The sequence below is a fragment of the Lithobates pipiens genome, unplaced genomic scaffold, assembly GCF_037356315.1.
Source record: "Lithobates pipiens isolate NorthernLeopardFrog02 unplaced genomic scaffold, aLitPip1_a1.2 Scaffold_8, whole genome shotgun sequence".
In the NCBI taxonomy this organism is placed as follows: Eukaryota; Metazoa; Chordata; class Amphibia; order Anura; family Ranidae; genus Lithobates; species Lithobates pipiens.
Genome location: NW_027507903.1, coordinates 606,024,239 through 606,044,876, shown reverse-complemented (window position 1 = coordinate 606,044,876; position 20,638 = coordinate 606,024,239). Strand labels below are relative to the sequence as shown.

General features: G+C 46.3%; 1 protein-coding gene across 1 annotated transcript in view; it reads left to right on the top strand.

The window, feature by feature from the left end:
• The window catches only part of AP4M1 (adaptor related protein complex 4 subunit mu 1), a 77,143-nt gene that overhangs the window by 16,694 nt on the left and 39,811 nt on the right, over nt 1-20,638 (top strand). Inside the window, exons 6-10 of the mRNA XM_077470586.1 lie at nt 1,036-1,146; nt 1,253-1,333; nt 9,772-9,834; nt 10,099-10,165; nt 19,195-19,248. Of these exons, the coding sequence (XP_077326712.1) occupies nt 1,036-1,146; nt 1,253-1,333; nt 9,772-9,834; nt 10,099-10,165; nt 19,195-19,248 (376 nt within the window). The remainder of the gene's footprint in view (nt 1-1,035; nt 1,147-1,252; nt 1,334-9,771; nt 9,835-10,098; nt 10,166-19,194; nt 19,249-20,638) is intronic.

Below are 20,638 nucleotides of genomic sequence, written 5' to 3'. Positions count from 1 at the left end.
TAATTTTTTTTACTCTAGGTCAGGGGTCTCCTAACTGCGGCCCGGGGCCAGATGTGGCAGTTTGCTTGTCTTTATCTGGCCCTTGGGGCACTATTCCACCAATGATGGGGCACCATTTGCACTGCTGGCAACATTAATGGGGGACTATTACTCCAATTAAAACCAATGATGGGGCACTAATGCTGGGGTATTTTCTATACTCACTAGCCACAGTCCAGCCCCCCTAAAGCTTGAGGGACAGTAAATTGGCCCCCCGCTGAGAAGGTTTGGAGACCCCTGCCCTAGGTCCTGAGATGTCTCAGCCCTTGGCTGTATGGAGTTTTCTGTGGAAGACAGCATGTCACTGAGCAACATACCTTCCCTTGTCCTCCATTGCTACCCAGGAGGACTTGGGTGCTCCATTTGCAAATGTTGACTCTGAGCTCCAGCCTTTGACTCCTGGCACAGCCTTTTACTTTGTGCTTTAAATTCTGTTACGTGGACCTGTGGTTTACCTATAAAGGACAAAGCGACAGGCTGTGTCAGAAGTCAAACGGCTGTTGTCGAGAGTCATTTGCAAATGGAGCACCTCAGGTCCTCTTGAAGCAGCTTATACTTGCTTCCCGGTCCATCATTTGCCAGTGGGAGTGCAGAGAAGCTCTGTGTATGTCCCAAGTCGTTTCCAATTGGAGCCTATGCAAGTGCTAAGAGCACTCTTTTCACTCCATGTGATGGGAGGTGGCCAGTTTCCAATCACCAGCCATATTATGTTGGAGGAAGGGGGGACAGTCACATGCACCCCATACCTGGATGTGCCTAGTATTGCTTTCTGCCCCTGGTGGCCAAAGGGAGCAATGGAGGAGCAAAAGGGAAGATAAGAATAAAGCACTGTGGGGGCTGGCATTAAAGTAAACCTAATGCATCTCCCTGCATGCACAGCACAGGTTAACTTTAGATCATTACCTTATACCTAGGCCTGCCTACCTTAAATCATACCTCATAGGAGTCACATTAGATGCGTATACTTTTTAGGTTGATTGTACTTTCTCCACACAGGATTATGGCTACATCCAGACGACCTCAACAGACATGCTGAAGAATTTCATCCAGTGTGATCCTGTTGTCATTAAACCATTTAACCTGCTGGATCTGAGCAGTGTGGGGCTGGTAAGAAGCTGCGGTATTCACTCACTTTTCACTGCACAATGGCTTCTCAAGGACTTTTTTTTCACCCATCTTCTCTTGTTCTTCTCCCCTACTTGATGACCCTCAGTTTGGAGCCGAGACTCAACAAAGCAAGGTGGCTCCAAGTTCAGCTTCCAGTCGGCCTGTCCTCTCCTCACGACATCAGCTGGTGAGTTTGGTTTATCTAAAGCCCCATACACACTATCAGATTATCTGCTGAGTTTCTCCTTCAGATTTACCAAAACCATATAATATGAGGACAAACCTTAGGAGTTTCAATGTGTATGCAATCAGGCAGGCCCTTCTACTACATGGTTTTGGTAAATCTGAAGGAAAAACTCAGCAGATAATCTGAAAGTGTGTATGGGGCTTAACCCAACCTTTCTGAACCAGGGTTCCTCTGTATTAAAAAAGTTTAGAAAGACTGATCCAACCTGCTGAGCCTAGAGCAGGGGTCTCCATACTTTCTAAACAAAGGGCAAGTTTACTATCCTTCATACTTTAAGGGGGCGACTTTGGCCAGTGGGAGCAAACAATGGCCCATCTTTTGTATTAGGGGGAGAATAGTGCCCCAGCGTTGGTGTCGGTGGAAGAAATAGTGCCCGGCGTTGGTGTCAGTGGAAGGAATAGTGTCCCAGTGTTGGTGTCGGTGGAAGTAATAGTGCCCCAGCGTTGGTGTCGGTGGAAGTAATAGTGCCCCAGCGTTGGTGTCGGTGGAAGGAATAGTGTCCCAGCATTGGTGTCGGTGGAAGGAATAGTGTCCCAGCGTTGGTGTCGGTGGAAGGAATAGTGCCCCAGCGTTGGTGTCGGTGGAAGTAATAGTGCCCCAGCGTTGGTGTCGGTGGAAGTAATAGTGCCCCAGCGTTGGTGTCGGTGGAAGGAATAGTGTCCCAGCGTTGGTGTCGGTGGAAGGAATAGTGCCCCAGCGTTGGTGTCGGTGGAAGTAATAGTGCCCCAGCGTTGGTGTCGGTGGAAGGAATAGTGCCCCAGCGTTGGTGTCGTGGAAGGAATAGTGCCCCAGCATTGGTGTCGGTGGAAGGAATAGTGCCTCAGTGTTGGTGTAAGTGGAAGGAATAGTGCCCCAGCGTTGGTGTCGGTGGAAGGAATAGTGCCCCAGCGTTGGTGTCGATGGAAGGAATAGTGCCCCAGCTTTGGTGTCGGTGGAAGGAATAGTGCCCCATCGTTGGTGTCAGTGGAAGTAATAGTGCCCCGTTGTTGGTGTCAGCGGGAGGAATTCTGCCCCTTCATTGGTGTCAGTGCCATGAATTATTCCTCAAGGGGCAGATAAAGGCAAGCAAAGGGCCACATCTTGTCCCCAGGCCACAGTTTGGAGACCACTAGCCTAGAGCATGGTAATGGACCTTGTAGTTTGGGGAGTTTCTGTAGAAACAATAAATGTGAAATGAGGTTCATTGTAAATTGTCCTGCATCTTGCCCTTTGGCTGGCTTTGTGGCTAAGTGCCAAAACTGGCTTTGTGGCTCTAGTACCAAAACTTAGTGGAGCAATCACATACAGATGAATCTGGACCTGGCTCTTCCTTGCATCAATGGCAGTAACGTAAAAATTGCATTAGCTTACAGGAAAAACGCCCATGCTGAGACATGGGAACCAGAAGTTAGTTGAGATGGCTGGAGTAGCGGTGCCTACTACAGTGATTTCCAGCTTCCAGGGGAATCATCCAGGTATGGTATATGCATACTTACATTGGTCCAAGATGGACCAATATCACTATGAAAAAATATCCATACCAGAACGATTCCCCTTGAAGGTAGAAATCTCTGTAGTAGGCACCGCTACTCCAGCCATCTGAACTAGCTTCTGAGTCCCATGCCTCGGCCTGGGCGCTGTTCATAGAACATTGAATTTTCTGAATCAATGCAAAGTGGTCTCTAATTGGATGAGGTGGAGAAGCATTGGCAGTGATATCATGATCTCCGCCTCGTCCAATAAGAGAATGCTTTACATTCATTGAAAAAAATGTAAAACACTCTTTGAATGGCACCTTTGCCAAGCAGCCAACCTCCTGTGTTCAATAAGCAGCAAGGCAGCCGCTCGGCACAGGACCCAGAAGCTAGTGGAGACTACTGTAATAGCAGTGCCTACTACAGGGATCACCAGCTTCGGGGGGGGGGGGGGGAGGGATCTGCCAGGTATGGCATGCATACTTAAAATCATGGGTCTTCAAACTATGGCCCTCCAGTTGTTCAGAAACTACAATTCCCATCATGCCTGGTCATGTCTGTGAATGTCAGAGTTTTACAAGGCCTCGTGGGATGTGTAGTTTCGCAACAACTGGAGGGCTGTAGTTTGAGGATCCCTGCTTAAAACAGTCAAGCTGGACCAATGTGTAGGATATTTAGATCTGGAATTCAGGTTTAAATTATAGTCAGGTTACAAGTAAGAGAAAGTTCCAAAACATGAGGTTCTACATTTCGCTGTGAATGTTTCAGCAGCAATAATTTGGCACATTCTACTTCAGAACCAACATTTTCAGAGTTGGTATGCCATGCTGCAGATTTGTTTTGGTGCAAGAAATTTTCAGTATTATCAGCGATGTCGTATAGTCACATAGTGATTTTTATTGGTATAATATCACATGAGAGTTAGGTGTTCAGGTGTGGCAAAAGGTAAAGCTTAGGGCTTATGTTGAAGTTAAAGGGCTAGGTTTGGTGGAGAGGCTGAGGTTAAAGTGAACACGTGTTTTGCCCATGCAGGAGTATGTAACAGGTTCACTTTAATATCTCCTTCAAAGTAGTTTACATAACCACTTGCTGACCGTATAACTTACATATATGGCGCCAAGGTGTCACTGCTGCCTTGGATCACGTACCTAGTATGTGATCCACAACTTCCGTGTAGGGGGTGCGCATTCGTGCCACCGATGGCCCACTCCTGTTTTGATTGTGCATAGTGGGAGCTGATCTGCGGGTACTGTGGTCTCGATGTCTGCCAGCACCCACCAATCATCCAGCACAGAAGCAGAACAACGATCTGTCTATGTAAACAAGGCAGATTGCCGTTCTGCAGGAGGGAAGGCATGCATTTCTGTGTTCGTGCAAAGCAGGGACATGCATCCGTGTCTTCCCCTAGTAAAAGCATCTCCCACAGTACCCTAAAACACTGACTAGGAACACCATTAATCCTTTGATCGCCCTAGATGTTTAACCCCTTCCCAGGCAATGTCATTAGTACAGTGACATATATGGATATTTTTAGCATTGATCACTGTATTGCTGTCACTGGTCCTCAAAAGGATAGTGTCAGACTGTCCGGCGCAATATTGCAGTCCCGCTATAAGTTATTGATTGCTGCCATTACTAGTAAAAAAATATTTACTGTATTTATTGGTGTATAACGCACATTATTTTCCCCTGAAAATAGGGGGAAAATCGCTGGTGCGTGTTAAACGCTGGCAGAGTACCTCGGAGGGGAAGGAGGGGGACGAGTGCCACCATAAATCACTGAGCCATCACCTCCTCTTCACTCGGCTCTCCGACACACAGTCCCACCTCCACCACCGTCATTGGACCAGTGTTCTGTCTATCAAGGGAGCTGGTCCAATGACAATGGCGGAGGCGGGACTGTGTATGTGATTGGTGACTGAGAGCGAGGAAACAGATGACGGCTCAGTGATTTCATCAGAGATATGGTGAGCTGCATTGAGGGGGCAGATGGGCGCAGAACAGGCTGCTGATGGGCACACACAAACGTTTTTTTCCCTGAAACTTCCCTCTTAAATTGGGGTGCGTGTTATAAACCAGCGCGTGTTATACACCGATAAATACGGTAATTAAAAAAAAACCATATATATCCCATAGTTTGTAGACGCTATAAACAAACCAATCAATATAGGCTTATTGGGATTTTTTTTTACCAAAAATATGTAGCAGAATACATATTGGCCTAAATTGATGAGGAAATTTGATATTTTTATAAAAAAAATTTTATTGGATGCGTTTTATAGCAGAAAGTAAAAAATATTGTTTTTTTTGTTTCAAAATTGGCAGTCTTTTTTTGTTTATAGCGCAAACAATAAAAACTGCAGAGATGATCAAATACCACCAAAAGAAAGCTCTATTTGTGGGGGGGAATACATTTATTTGGGCACAGTGTTGCATGACCGTGAAAATGTCAGTTAAGGTAATGTAGTGCCGTAATGCATGGCCTGGTCAGGAGGGGGGGGGGGGGTAAATCTTCCTGAGGTCAAGTGGATAACATTCACTCCTCAGCTGCTATGGTCCCCCCCCCCCCCCAAGAAGCAGTGACATTCCATTCATTTTACTCCCATTCCTTCCATGTAGCAGTACCAACAGGGCCGTCTTTAAGGCAGGGCAAAAGGGGCAGCTGCCCTGGGCCCTGTCACTGTTGTGGGGCCCAAAGCAGCTGCCTCATACTTGCCAACTATCCCAGTTTACATTCCCTTGTCCCTTGAAGTTTTAGTCCTGTGCTGCTACTAATGCTGCCCAGCTCTGCCCTATTGTTGTGTACAGATGACTCACATGCAGACCCTGTGTTTACATGTAAATACTAGCATTCATATGTAAATGGGGGTGACATGCATATGTAAATAGCTGAGGCCAACTTCATTGATATGTAAATAAAGGTAGCATTCATAGGTATATCCTGCCCTCCTGCAGTGAGGAGAAGATGTGCAGTAACCTATAGCAACCAGTGAGCAGTATTACTGTACAGCAATCTCTAGCAGCCAATCAACAAGCAGAAATGTGCTGTAACCTCTAGCAACTAATCAGTGAGCCTTAACCACTTAAGGACCGCCGCATGCCAATGTACGTCATTACAATGGCATGTACAGGCACAAGCACGTACATGTACGTGCTTGCCTTCCAGCGGGTGGGGGGTCCGATCGGACCCCCTCCCGCTGGATGCGGCGGTCTGGTTCGCTTCAGGAGCGATCCGGGATGAGGGGATGGCCGTTGGTTTCTGGCCATCCCCTCTCGATCGCTCCTGGCGAATGAGAAGCTTCCTCCCACTGTGTATTGTATACACAGGCAGGGAGGAAGTGATGTCATTCTCCTCGGGGCGGTCTTATTGACCGGACTACGAGGAGAAGACACAGTAAGTCTGCACCAAAACTACACTGACACTAAATAACACACAGGCACACAACCCCTCCCCCCCCATCACCCCCCCGATCAATCCCCCTCCCCCCCCAGTCACAGTGTCACTGATTGCAGTGATCATTTATTTACTGATCACTGCATTCAGTGTCAGTTGTAAAAGTAAAAATTGTCAGGACAGTTAGTGTTAGGTCCAGGGTAGCCCCCTACCACCCCCCAATAAAGATTTAACCCCCTGATTGCCCTTAGAGTTAACCCTTTCACCCCCTTTTGCCAGTGTCACTAAGCGATCATTTTTCTGATCGCTGCATTAGTGTCGCTAGGTAGCTAGTTATTTTTTTAGGTTCACAGCCAGGTTTTTATAGCGCTAGGTACCCCGATATACTACCCAATAATGGTTTTAACCCCCTGATTGCCCCTAATTAATCCTTTCACCCCCTTTTGCCAGTGTCACTAAGCAATCATTTTTCTGATCGCTGCATTAGTGTCGCTAGTGTCGCTAGGTAGCTAGTTATTTTTTTAGGTTCACCGCCAGGTTTTTATAGCGCTAGGTACCCTGATATACTACCCAATAACGGTTTTAACCCCCTGATTGCCCCTAGTTAACCCTTTCACCCCCTTTTGCCAGTGTCACTAAGCGATCATTTTTCTGATCGCTGCATGTGTCGCTAGGTAGCTAGTTATTTTTTTAGGTTCACCGCCAGGTTTTTATAGCGCTGGGTACCCCGATATACTACCCAATAATGGTTTTAACCCCCTGATTGCCCCTAATTAATCCTTTCACCCCCTTTTGCCAGTGTCACTAAGCAATCATTTTTCTGATCGCTGCATTAGTGTCGCTAGTGTCGCTAGGTAGCTAGTTATTTTTTTAGGTTCACCGCCAGGTTTTTATAGCGCTAGGTACCCTGATATACTACCCAATAACGGTTTTAACCCCCTGATTGCCCCTAGTTAACCCTTTCACCCCCTTTTGCCAGTGTCACTAAGCGATCATTTTTCTGATCGCCGCATTAGTGTCGCTAGTGTCGCTAGGTAGCTAGTTATTTTTTTAGGTTCACCGCCAGGTTTTTATAGCGCTAGGTACCCCCATATACTACCCAATAATGGTTTTAACCCCCTGGTTGCCCCTAGTTAACCCTTTCACCAGCGATCACAGTATAAGTGTCACTGGTGACGCTGGTTAGCCAGTTAGTTATTTAGGTTCCCCGTCAGGTTTTTATATAGCGCCAGGGACCCCCATATACTACCTAATAAAAATTGGAACCCCCTGATTGCCCCTAGTTAACCCTTTCACCAGTGATCACCGTATAAGTGTTACGGGTGACTCTGGTTAGTTTGCTTTTTATAGCATCAGGGCACCCACCATTTATTACCCAATAAAGGTTTAACCCCCTGATCACCCGGCGGGTGATATCAATTAGGTTTTAGGGTCAGGGTCTGCGTCGCCCCAGGCAGCGCTAGGTTAGTGCCAGTACCGCTAACACCTACGTGCAAAGCATAAACCTCCCGTAGTGGTATAGAATCTGAACAGATCAATATCTGATCTGATCAGATCTATACTAGCGTCCCCAGCAGTTCAGGGTTCCAAAAAAACGCATTGTTAGCGGGATCAGCCCAGATACCTGTTAGCACCTGCGTTTTGCCCCTCCGCCCAGCCCACCAAAGTGCAGTATCGATCGATCACTGTCACTTACAAAACACTAAACACATAACTGCAGCGATCGCAGAGTCAGGCCTGATCCCTGCGATCGTTAACAGTTTTTTTTGGTAGCGTTTTATATTTAAATCCGGAAGGCAGTGCTTGGTTTTCGGGGTCCCGTGCGTGGCTAGGCTCCCAAAAAGTCCCCCACATGTGGTATCCCCGTACTCGGGAGAAGCAGCAGAATTTATTTTGGGGTGTAATTTCACTTATGCCCATAGCATGTGTGAGCAATATATCATTTAGTGACAACTTTGTGCAAAAAAAATAAAAAATTGTAATATTCCTGCAACTTGTGGCAAAATATAAAATATTTCATGGACTCAACGTGCCTCTCAGTAAATAGCTTGGGGTGTCTACTTTCCAAAATTGGGTCATTTGGGGGGTTTTGTGTTATTTTGGCATTTTATGGCCTTCGAAACTGATAGGTAGTGAGGAGTGAAATCAAAAATTTGCACCCTTAGAAACCCTGAAGGCAGTGATTGGATTTCGGGGTACCGTACACGGCTAGACTCCCAAAAAGTCCCACATATGTGGTATCCCCATACTCAGGAGAAGCAGCAGAATATATTTTGGGGTGCAATTCCACATATAACTATGGCATGTGTGAGCAATATATAATTTAGTGACAACTTTTTGTAAACTTTTTTTTTTTTTGTGTCATTATTCAATCACTTGGGACAAAAAAAAAATATTCAATGGGCTCAACATGCCTCTCAGAAATTTCCTTGGGGTGTCTACTTTCCAAAATGGGGTCATTTGGGGGGGGGGTTTGTACTGCCCTGCCATTTTAGCACCTCAAGAAATGAGATAGGCAGTCATAAATTAAAAGCTGTGTAAATTCCAGAAAATGTACTCTAGTTTGTAGACGCTATAACTTTTGCGCAAACCAAAAAATATACACTTATTGACATTTTTTTTTTACTAAAGACATGTGGCTGAATACATTTTGCCCTAAATGTATGACTAAAATTTAGTTTATTCGATTTTTCTTATAACAAAAAGTAGAAAATATCTTTTTTTCTCAAAATTTTCGGTCTTTTTCCATTTATATCGCAAAAAATAAAAATCGCAGAGGCAATCAAATACCACCAAAAGAATGCTCTATTTGTGGGAAGAAAAGGACGCAAATTTCGTTTGGCTACAACATTGCATGACCGCGCAATTACCAGTTAAAGCAGTGCAGTGTGAAATTGTAAAAAGACCTCTGGTCCTTAGGCTGTTAATTGTTCCGGGGCTGAAGTGGTTAAGGAGTGCTGTAACCTTTAGCAACCAGTCAGTAAGCAGTAATGATATGCTGTAACCTCTGGCTACCAATCACAATCGCTGCCTGATCTCATACGGTAAACTGATTTTAAGTCTAGCTGCTATTTATTGTATGTCTCAGAGAAGGTGGAGAGCGAAATTGCATGGGCGGAGGGGGGCCCTAAGAAAATTTTTGCCCAGGGTCCAATTAATATTAAAGACGGCCCTGAGTACCAATGCTTATCAATTATAAATATCAATTGGCCACTCAGGCACCCAGCGCTGTCACATGGGGTGGGAGGAAAGGTCTCAATCCCCTTGTGTAAGTCATGACATGGACATGGATACTGTTGACTTGATGCACTTGGACATTGCACCGGGTGAAACCCCATCATGATATGTATGCTTGGCTGGATCAAAGAGAGTCTGATGTTGGGTTGGAGCCGCTTTATTCTTCTAGCTTGTGTCTGGCTGTTGTGCCAGAGCCCTCATCAGTTTGGCATTCTTTTCACACAGCTGTAGGTGTCTGAGTAAGGAAGGAAAGGTTTGATTAAACCAAAGCCCTCTTTTTTCCTCTATACTAGAGTGATCAGAATGAGATCTTCTTGGATGTCATTGAACGCATGACCGTGGCCATCGGCACAAATGTGAGTATTCTTTACACAGCCTGCTATACCCAATCCTTCTAATACAGTGATGGTGAACCCTGGCACCCCAGATGTTTTGGAACTTCATTTCCCATGATGCTCATCCACTCTGCAGTGTAGTTGAGCATTATGGGAAATGTAGTTCCAAAACATTTGGGGTGCCAGGGTTCGCCATTACTGTTCTAATACAAGAATCACAGCTGTCCAGCTTTCCTTAGCATTAAAGGCAAGCTGATTAGACTAATTTAACTCTTTCTTTTACAGGGTACTCTGTTGAAAGCCGACCTTCAGGGTGAACTGCGACTGAAAAGTTTCTACCCAAACTGCCCAGGTTAGTAGACTTTACCATCTGTCTAGTGAATGGAAAGCAAACTAACAAGTTCACTGTAATCCCCCCTCCCCTCCCCTCCCCTGCAGCAAACTCACCTCCTCCCCCCCCCCCCCCCCCACTCTGCCACTTGCCTGAGTTCAGCTTTTTGGAGCAGAGGAAACTGCGCCGTTTAAGCTATGGTTCACTAAATTCAAAGCTTACACATGATTTTGGACTCTTCCCCTGTGACAGCATTGGTGCTTGTTGATTGGTCCAACACTGTCACATGGAGGGAATCACATGATCCTCAATACCTGAAAGTACTGGGTATTTATTTGAATGCCTGAACTGTACTGGGGATGGGGAAAAGAATGGTACATTTTATGCAGATGGGGAAGGGGATTAAAGCAAGCATGTTGCTTTGCCTTGATTGGATAAAGTACAGTTTTGCTTTAGGCTGGATTCATACCATCCCCGCACATCCGCCTCACAGCAGGGGTCCGGTGCATCCTGGTTTGCCGTTCCAGGTCCGATCTCAGCACAAATTTTGGGCTGAATTCGGACCTGAAATGGACCAAAAGATGCACCACAACTGGACCTGCTGCGGAGATATGTGAACCGGCTCGATAAAGAGACGGTCAAAATCTCCTGCTATTCAATTCACAATGGTGTAAAACCAGCCTCAAAGTATAAGCTCACCCTTTCACAAAAAAATGAAAAGGTGAACTAACACCCTACACCCTCTCCACCCTCTCCACCCTTAGTCCCTGCTGCACTTACCCCCGTAGGTCATGAGCTGTCACTGCCCGTGCAGCAGTCCCTGGGATTTGAAAGCTCCCTGTCTTTCCTTAGGGCTTCTGGCATAGCTCAGAGTGATTCTGCTGGGTCAAAGTGGTCACGTTCCAGGATGTGACCAAACAGAATCACTCCGATCAGTCCCAGAAGTCCTGGCAGCGGGTGTGTGTGACCCCCTGGATGGGTTCACAACACAAAATCAGGCACAGCAGACAGCGTTGTAGGTGCAAAAAAACAAAAGAAGCGGTTTATTTATGCTACATGCAGTGATACATATAACAGCCAAACAAAAATAAAACATGAAAATAAATCCTGGTCAGCTCGACCTCTAACTACACACTTAGATTCCCTGTCTAACAACTGAGTGCAGCCTTGTGCTGCACCAGTCCCTGTCCCTGTTGTAGAGGTTTGCCACACAGGCGTTAACTCACCGCACAGAACAGGTGTCACACTCCCCAGTCTATACAACACAAAACTGGTTCCAGGATGGAGCATCTCCCTAAGCATGCTGGGGTTTTTTGTAGAGGTCTTAATGAGCCCACTTACTTCAGCTGGGCTCATTAACTCTTCCCCTCTAATTGTAAAGGTCTGCATAAAGCCTGAATCTAGGGCACACATATTTCCCATCCTGGATACAACCAGGTGACTTTACCTGCCTGCTGCCACAATATATATATATATATATATATACACTGTAATGGACGCCGTGGCTGGGTCCTGGAAGGACGCTATATTTCCCCTCTGTTTGGGTTGTGCTCTCTTTAGGGAATGAAAATTGATTAACCCACCTGTTAGAGGAAGTGTCTTTAAAAGGCAAGACAGGAAGTTGTAGAGTGTGTGGAGGAGTGGAGAACACATGGTGGATGGTGTTTGGCGTTTGTTTTGGGTTGCAGCAAATGAAGTGGACAGCAGTGTCCTGTTTGGAAGGCTCCTGGTAGGAGAAGCTACCTGCCATCAAGACCAAGCTCTGTTTCTGATAAGGACAGCTGTTCTGGACTTTGCAAGTCGGTGAGACTACAAATCTTTTTCCTTTTGTTTTTGGCTGCTGTAAAGCTATTTAAGTTAATAAACCCTTTGTTGTATGAAAAGCCTGTGTCCTGCGGTCTACCTGGTCCCCCGAACATTACAAGTGGTGGAGAATGCGGGCAGGACAAAGTAACAGGCATTTTTTTCTTGCTATTTATTTTTATTTTTTTGTGAATTTGAACTGACATTTAAAGGGACAGTACAGTGAATTTATGTCCTGGGTTAAAGCTGCACAACTGCGGAAAGCTGAAACCATGGAGGAGCTAATTAAACAGCTGTCCTTGGCAAATATACAAGCGCAGACCCGCCATGAGGAAGCTAATCAGCGCTTAGCAACGCGGCACAACGAGGCACTGGCTTTGCAGCAAGAAAATACTCGCCTGTTGGTGGCCCAGTTAGCAGCCCAGCAAGCGACCCAACAAGGGGTTATGCAGGATCAGATGGCGGCCTTAAAAGAAGCAGTGCAGCAGCTTTCTCAGGTCCGTGAACAAGTGGCCGTTGCCCCTGGCAACCAGGTGACCATAAGGGCAAGCCATTTCTTGCAGAAGTTGTCCCCGAGTGATGACGTAGAGGCGTTTCTGGCAACATTTGAGAGGACGGCAGAGAGAGAAGGGTGGCCCCAGGACCAGTGGGCCGGCTTAATTGCTCCCTTCCTCACCGGAGATTCTCAAAAAGCCTATTTTGACCTACCACCAGAAGATGCTAAAAATTATCAAAAACTAAAGGCAGAAATACTGGCTCGGTTGGGGGTGACTACGGCCGTTCGGGCCCAACGAGTGCACCAATGGAAGTATCATTCAAACCGGCCACCGCGATCTCAAATGCATGACCTGGTGCAACTAGTAAAAAAATGGCTGCAGCCCGAAGTGTTGTCTGGCCCCCAAATTGTGGAGCGGATCGTGCTGGACCGGTACTTAAGGTCACTGCCAGATGACCTTCAACGGTGGGTCAGTCATGGAGACCCCAAAACCGCGAACGGCCTTGTTGAGATGGTGGAACGATATACGGTGGTGGAGGATCTGCTTGGCCCCACCAAGCGTCAAGGGCCCAGTCGGCCACGGCCCTTCCGACCAACTGCCGCCCTTCGAACGGATGTCCCCAGGAGCCCTGGAACCAACACCCCGGAAGGCCAAGAGTCACACCCGTTACCCCCTCAGCGACCTGTTCCTGATCGGAGAGGAGGGGATGTACAATGTTGGCGATGTCATGCCTGGGGCCATACCCAGGCCCACTGCCCATTGCAGGAAGAACCCATGGAATGCGGGGTTCTTCGGAGGGGGTCTTTTTATGCCCATAAATCGTGTACAACACATCTTGACCTTGGAGAGAGGAATTTTGAGTGTGAAGTCCAAGTGAACCACCACCCTGCATGGGCCTTGCTGGACTCTGGAAGCATGGTAACCCTGGTTCACCCTAGAGTAATTGGGAAGATCGGTCCGGTAAGCAAAATTTTGCGGGTTGTGTGCATTCATGGGGACACTAGAGAGTACCCTCTCATCTCGGTGTCCATCTCCACAGCATGTGGCACTGGTACTCAAGAGGTGGGGGTGGTAAAGAACTTGGTACATGACGTTATCATAGGACGAGACTGTCCATTATTTGCAAAACTTTGGAGACAAGGAGAACTATCTGAAAGGTCCAGAGACTGGGAAGAAACTAGTCCCTCTGTTCCTGTTGTAGAGGGTAATAACCCTGAGATGCCACATGTTCATAATATGGACCCAGTTGATAAAAACGCCAAGACTTTGGTTAATAATGATGAAAATAGTGCTGATACTGTTAAAGATGTCAATATGTGGGGTTCTCAGACCTACCTGAACACTGAGGGGGGGGGAACCTTCCCCGCTTCAGGTAATGCTGGGGGAAGACGATGAGGAAATGGCCTCTACCCCTGACTTGCCAGATTTGGGTGTTCCCCAGGGGGCATTTGGTACTGCCCAGATGCAGGACCCCACTTTGGCCAGGGCACGGGAACAGGTTGTAGTAATAAATGGGGAGCCCCAAGAGCCAGGTGCTAATGAGCGGTGGCCACATTTTTCAATACGTAATGAATTGCTTTATCGGGTTACTAAAGTGAGAGAAAATGTGGTAGAACAATTATTGGTACCCCAACAATATAGACGCAAGGTCCTGGACCTGGCCCATGATGATGTGTTAGGGGGACACCTGGGAGTTGAAAAGACGGAGGCACGGATCGCCGACCGGTTTTACTGGCCAGGCTTGAAAGCAGAGGTAAGGAGATACTGTACCTCTTGTCCCACCTGTCAGTTGACCGCTCCGGCGACCCATTTCCGGAGCCCGTTGGTCCCTCTACCCATAATTGAGGTCCCATTCGAGAGGATAGCCATGGATATAGTGGGTCCCTTGGTAAAGTCGGCTCGAGGTCATTCTTACATACTAGTGATCCTTGACTATGCCACTCGATATCCTGAGGCGCTACCCCTGCGGAATACCTCCTCTAAGGCTATTGCACGGGAGTTATTCCAGTTGTTTACACGGACAGGTTTTCCCAAGGAAATACTCACAGACCAGGGCACCCCATTTATGTCGAAGGTTATGGCTGATGTATGCAAACTGTTCCGGATTAAACAGCTGCGCACATCGGTCTACCATCCCCAAACAGATGGATTGGTAGAACGTTTTAATAAGACCCTTAAGTCTATGCTCAAGAGAGTGGTACAAAGGGATGGGAAAGACTGGGACTGCTTGTTACCAGCTCTCCTGTTCGCTATCCGAGAAGTGCCCCAGGCCTCCACTGGGTTTTCGCCCTTTGAATTGGTATATGGGCGGAGACCTCGCGGACTACTGGACTTTGTTAAAGAAGAATGGGAAAGTGAACCAATCCAGCATAAAAGTGTTCTTGAATATGTCTCTCAAATGCAGGAGAGGATCCGAACTGTGATGCCGCTAGTTAAGGAACACTTACAAAAAGCTCAGGAGGCTCAACGACAGGTCTATAATAGGGCAGCCAAAATTAGGAACTTTCAAGTGGGGGATCGAGTAGCAGTGTTGATTCCCACTGTGGAAAGTAAATTCTTGGCCAGATGGCAAGGCCCTTTCGAGGTTGTGGAAAAAATGGGAGAGGTAAATTATAGAGTCCACCAACCAGGCAAGAGGAAACCCTTCCAGATATATCATGTAAACTTGTTAAAGCCCTGGACAGACAGGGAACCAGCGACCTCCCTGGCTAGTACAAAACTTGAGCCTCGGGTTGGGGTGGAGAGTGTCCAAATAGCAAATACCCTGTCTAAAACCCAAAGTCAGCAGGCAAAGGAGTTCTTGCAGAGAAATAAAGAAAAATTTTCAGACTTGCCCGGGCTCACTAGTGTCGTAGAGCATGATATTGTCACAGAACCAGGAGTCAAAGTTTTTGTCCGGCCCTACCGCATCCCAGAGGCTCAAAGGAAGGCCGTTTCAGAGGAAGTAAAAAAGATGTTAGACCTAGGGATTATTGAGGAATCGCAGAGTGAGTGGTCGAGCCCGATTGTGTTGGTACCGAAGCCCAACGGGACTCTGCGATTCTGCAATGATTTCCGGAAACTTAATGAAGTTTCCCGGTTTGATGCCTACCCTATGCCCCGGGTAGATGAGCTTATCGAGAGACTAGGTCCAGCCAGGTATATCACTACGTTAGACCTTACCAAGGGGTATTGGCAAATACCGTTGACTAAGGCTGCTAGAGAGAAAACTGCTTTTTCTACCCCAGAGGGGAGTTTTCAGTACAAAAGGATGCCTTTTGGATTGCAAACTGCTCCAGCCACTTTCCAGAGAGCAATGGATAGGATTTTACGACCTCACCGGAAGTATGCCTCAGTATACTTGGACGATATAGTCATTTTTAGCAAAGACTGGGAATCACATTTGCCCAAAGTGCAGGCAGTGCTGGACTCTCTTTGGAAGGAGGGGTTTACAATAAACCCTGAAAAATGTGCTTTGGGAATGGAGGAGGTGAAATACCTGGGTTATATCGTGGGTAGAGGGGTAGTGAAACCTCAGGTCAACAAGATAGAGGCTATACAGAATTGGCCCCGCCCCCTCACAAAAAAGCAGGTACGTGCATTCCTGGGCATGGTGGGATACTACAGGAGGTTTGTACCCAACTTTGCCACGTTGGCGGCTCCGTTGACCGATCTGACTAAGGGTCGGAAATCGGTCATGGTGGAGTGGAATGCAGACGCTGAGAAGGCTTTTTTGGAGCTCAAGTCGGCGCTGTGCCAACACCCTGTCCTTGTAGCACCCAATTTTTCAAAAGAATTTATTGTCCAGACTGATGCTTCCGATGTAGGATTGGGAGCGGTGTTGTCACAGGTTATTCATGGCGAGGAACACCCGATAGTCTTCCTCAGCAGGAAGTTAACACCAGCGGAGAAAAACTATGCCATAATTGAACGAGAGTGTCTGGCCATTAAGTGGGCTCTGGAATCCCTCAGATATTACCTTTTGGGGAGGAAGTTTAGGTTGATTTCTGACCATGCCCCTTTAACATGGCTGAGACAGGGAAAAGGGACTAATGCCAGGGTTACCCGGTGGTTCCTGGCACTCCAGGAATTTAAGTTTGTAGTGGAGCATAGGCCCGGGAGACTGCATCAAAACGCAGATGCCCTCTCCCGAGTCCATTGTTTGAGCTCCACTGTTGCCTCCACCTCCTTGGCGTTGGGGCACAGGGGGGGGATATGTAATGGACGCCGTGGCTGGGTCCTGGAAGGACGCTATATTTCCCCTCTGTTTGGGTTGTGCTCTCTTTAGGGAATGAAAATTGATTAACCCACCTGTTAGAGGAAGTGTCTTTAAAAGGCAAGACAGGAAGTTGTAGAGTGTGTGGAGGAGTGGAGAACACATGGTGGATGGTGTTTGGCGTTTGTTTTGGGTTGCAGCAAATGAAGTGGACAGCAGTGTCCTGTTTGGAAGGCTCCTGGTAGGAGAAGCTACCTGCCATCAAGACCAAGCTCTGTTTCTGATAAGGACAGCTGTTCTGGACTTTGCAAGTCGGTGAGACTACAAATCTTTTTCCTTTTGTTTTTGGCTGCTGTAAAGCTATTTAAGTTAATAAACCCTTTGTTGTATGAAAATCCTGTGTCCTGCGGTCTACCTGGTCCCCCGAACATTACAACACACACACACACACTTTTTTTTTTTTTAATCACATCCCTTGTAATAGGAATAGTGCATGACAGGTCCTCTTTACAGTGAGATCTGGGGTCTATAAGTCCCCAGATCTCAGCTCTAGGCTGGGAAGCCTGAAATAATAAAAAATGCGGCAACATTTTTTCAAATGCAGAGGCCGGGCGTGACTTCAACACATAACATTGCACCCGGCCTCCCGAATGATCGTAGAGACTCCGTGGACCATCTGGCCCCCCCGGTAATCTCTATGATCAACATCCGGAGCCAGCAGATTCCTTCTCTGGCTCACTGATCGCAGGGGTGAGTCGGTAGAAGCACCGAAGGGCAGTGGGGGGCGTCTCCTCCCGTCGCCTATAAGAACGATCAATCGGCTGAACAGCCGCTATGATTTCTTATGGTGAAGGGAATCCCAGGCTCTAAAAGACGATATCTGAACGATTCCTGTAGCTGCAGACATCATTCAGATATCACCGCTCAAATTCAAGGACAATCCAACATTTGGGATTTTCTCTTACTTTCCCTCAATGATAATGATAAGCAGAACAAATAGAGAGGGTGAATCTCGCTAACGGGGACACGGAAAAGCACAGAAAGCAATAAAATCGGCAGGTGTTCTAAATCCTCTCTACTCTACCCAAAACAAAAACAAAAAAAAATGCCTTTATTTATGCTTTAAAGCAGATCTTCACTGAACCACAAACCGAAAAACACTATCTACTTTATTTTAAAAACGGATCTCCACCCAAAAGGGGAAGCTCTGCTCATTTCTCTCCCCGGATACCTGGTTTTGATAGGTACCCGCTCCCACATCCGGCTGACCTTGCCACGGAAAACTCATCCAGAAGTAGCCCCCCCCCCCTTCAGGCCATTCACAAAGCACAGTACGCTTCGTGCATGCGCAGTAGGGAACCGGCTGTGAAGCTGCAAGGCTTCACAGTCAGTTTCCCTTATCCGAGATGGCAGCGGCAGCACCCGAGAGCTCATTGAAAAATCGGCTCGTTTGAGGACACCGCTGAATCCCTGGACAGGCGAGTGTCTTAATATTAAAAGTCAGCAGCTACATTATTTGTAGTTATTTTCTCTCTGAAGGAGCCTGGAGCTCCTTTTAAATGTGCAAAGCAAATTCTCCTATCCATGTCTCCATGCTTTATTTTGTTGAGAAATCACTTTGAAAAACACCCCCCTAGCATTTCTGGCTGCGGCCATCTTGAGTAAGGGCAAATGATTCACGTAGCATTTACTTCCTGGAATCCATCTGCCCTTAGCTCAAGCATGCATGCAGGAGAGTGTGCACAGCTGAGATAAAACCCTCCTGAAGACTCCTGGGATGTATGACATCATTTGCCTAGGCAAGAAACCAGGAAGTAACTGACGAAAAATATAAATGAAAAACAATTGAAACAACTTCATACAATATAACTTCCTATCGGTTTACTAATGCCAGCAGCATGGGGATTAAAAATAATCAATTTTGATTGGGAGAGTGACGTTCCACTTTAATGCATTCTTCTGCATACTGACCTCATCTTGCGCCAGGTCCATGGCAATGAAAGCAGTTGCTGCTGTAATAGTTTCATAGTTAGTAAGGTTGAATAAAGACACCAGTCCATCCAGTTCAACCTGAGTGTCTACAATTGCCCCTATCCCTGTACATTGCACACTCACATCGGTCCCTACCCTCATGGAGCCCACAATCCAAGGTCCCCATTCATATACTAGGGCCAATTTTGGACAGAAGCCAATTAACCTACCTGCATGTCTTTGGTTTGTGGGAGGAAACCGGAGTACCCGGAGGAAACCCACGCAGGCACAGGGAGAACATGCAAACTCCAGGCAGGTGTTGTGGTTGGGATTCGAGCCAGTGACCCTTCTTACTGCTAGGCAAAGGTGCTAACCACTACACCACTGTGAACCAAGTGGAGAGGCGTCAAAATGAACATCATCTTACAAACAAAATGGTAAAGTAGTCCCTGTTGCTGTTCATTTTTGGCACAGGTAGGAACCAGAGAAAAGAAATAATAAACCATTTGACTCGTAAAATACTACACATTCAGTTTGTGATGAAGATTTGAAAACAACACGCCTCATTTCTGTTTGTTTTTCAGAATTACGAATTGGTGTGAGTGAAGAATTTTGCATTGGGAGTTCAGAATTGAGAGGTTAGTTTGTTCCATGCCCGTAATGTTATGCCAAACTAGAGCAGTGTTTCTCAACTCCAGTCCTCAAGGCGCCCCAACAGGTCATGTTTTCAGGATTTCCATTATTTTGCACATGTGATTTGATCAGTTTCCCTGCCTTAGTAATTACTACAGCCATTTCATCTGAGGGAAATCCTGAAAACATGACATGTTGGGGCGCCTTGAGGACTGGAGTTGAGAAACACTGAACTAGAGAACATAAGACTGCAGTCTAAGTACGTTGGTTGAGTTTCAAAAAAAAAATCCTGAGTGGTATTATATGCAGAGGTGCCTGTAGGATCTAGGATTGCTGAAAGTTAGTAAAACCTTAGACTATTCAAACAACCTCAAGATAGGACCAAGGATTGGGCACCTAAGAATTTACATGGAGACATTCATATTCTCCACAGAAGCATAATTCAATTATGATGAAGTCATGTGATTTGATGACGCGACGCGTTGGGCGGAGCTGGCAATGTCATGCTGCTAACCCAGAAGTGTGTGGGCGGCCATTTTGTTGGAGGTTATTCATAATACATGCCTGGACACTGATGTGCACCAGTATTAGTTGATTATATTTAAAAGTTTAATAAAAATATTGTTACCCATACAGAGAGAGACCTATATGTCTTATTTTTTGAGAGAATCTTATACATATGTTGTGGGATTGTGAAGGATGGAGATGGGTTGAGAACATTAGCGAAGAGGAGAAAGGCAGAACAACCGTGGTAAAGGAGACCCCACTTCAAGGGGTAGGTACATGAGACCTAATATTAGGTGAACATTTTAAGGTGAGAGCATACAGAAGATGCTGAAGGGATAAACGTACGTAGTTAAAAGATTTTAATTAAATATAAATGCACCAAGGAGCTGAAATGATTTTGGCATCTTTTTTTATTGAATGAATCTATGAACATAAACATACGATTATAAATATCACATGAACAATTTGGATTAGATTTAATAGTTTTTTGCTAGTAGATTATTTTTTATAAATGCTGTATTATGATATGACTATTGGAAAATTGCACTTCGTTAATACATTTACATATAGCATTCTCCTATGGTAATTCGCAACACTGACCTACTGTGAGTCAGTTGTTGGAATCTACAGTATCTGAATATTCCTTTAATCAAATTCAGTGATGTCACTGTGATTGGCGTCACCCCCCCAGTAGGGCATTGAGCAAGATAGCACATCGGTGAGGCTCTCCCCCCATTATTGTCCTTGGTGACCCAATCATTGCCCTCAGTACCCTATTATTGTCCTTACCCCCTCATAATGTCCTCAGTCCCCTATTACTGTTTACAATCCCCCCCCCCCCATTAATATCCTCACTGGCCCCTATTACTCTCCACCCCCCAATAATGT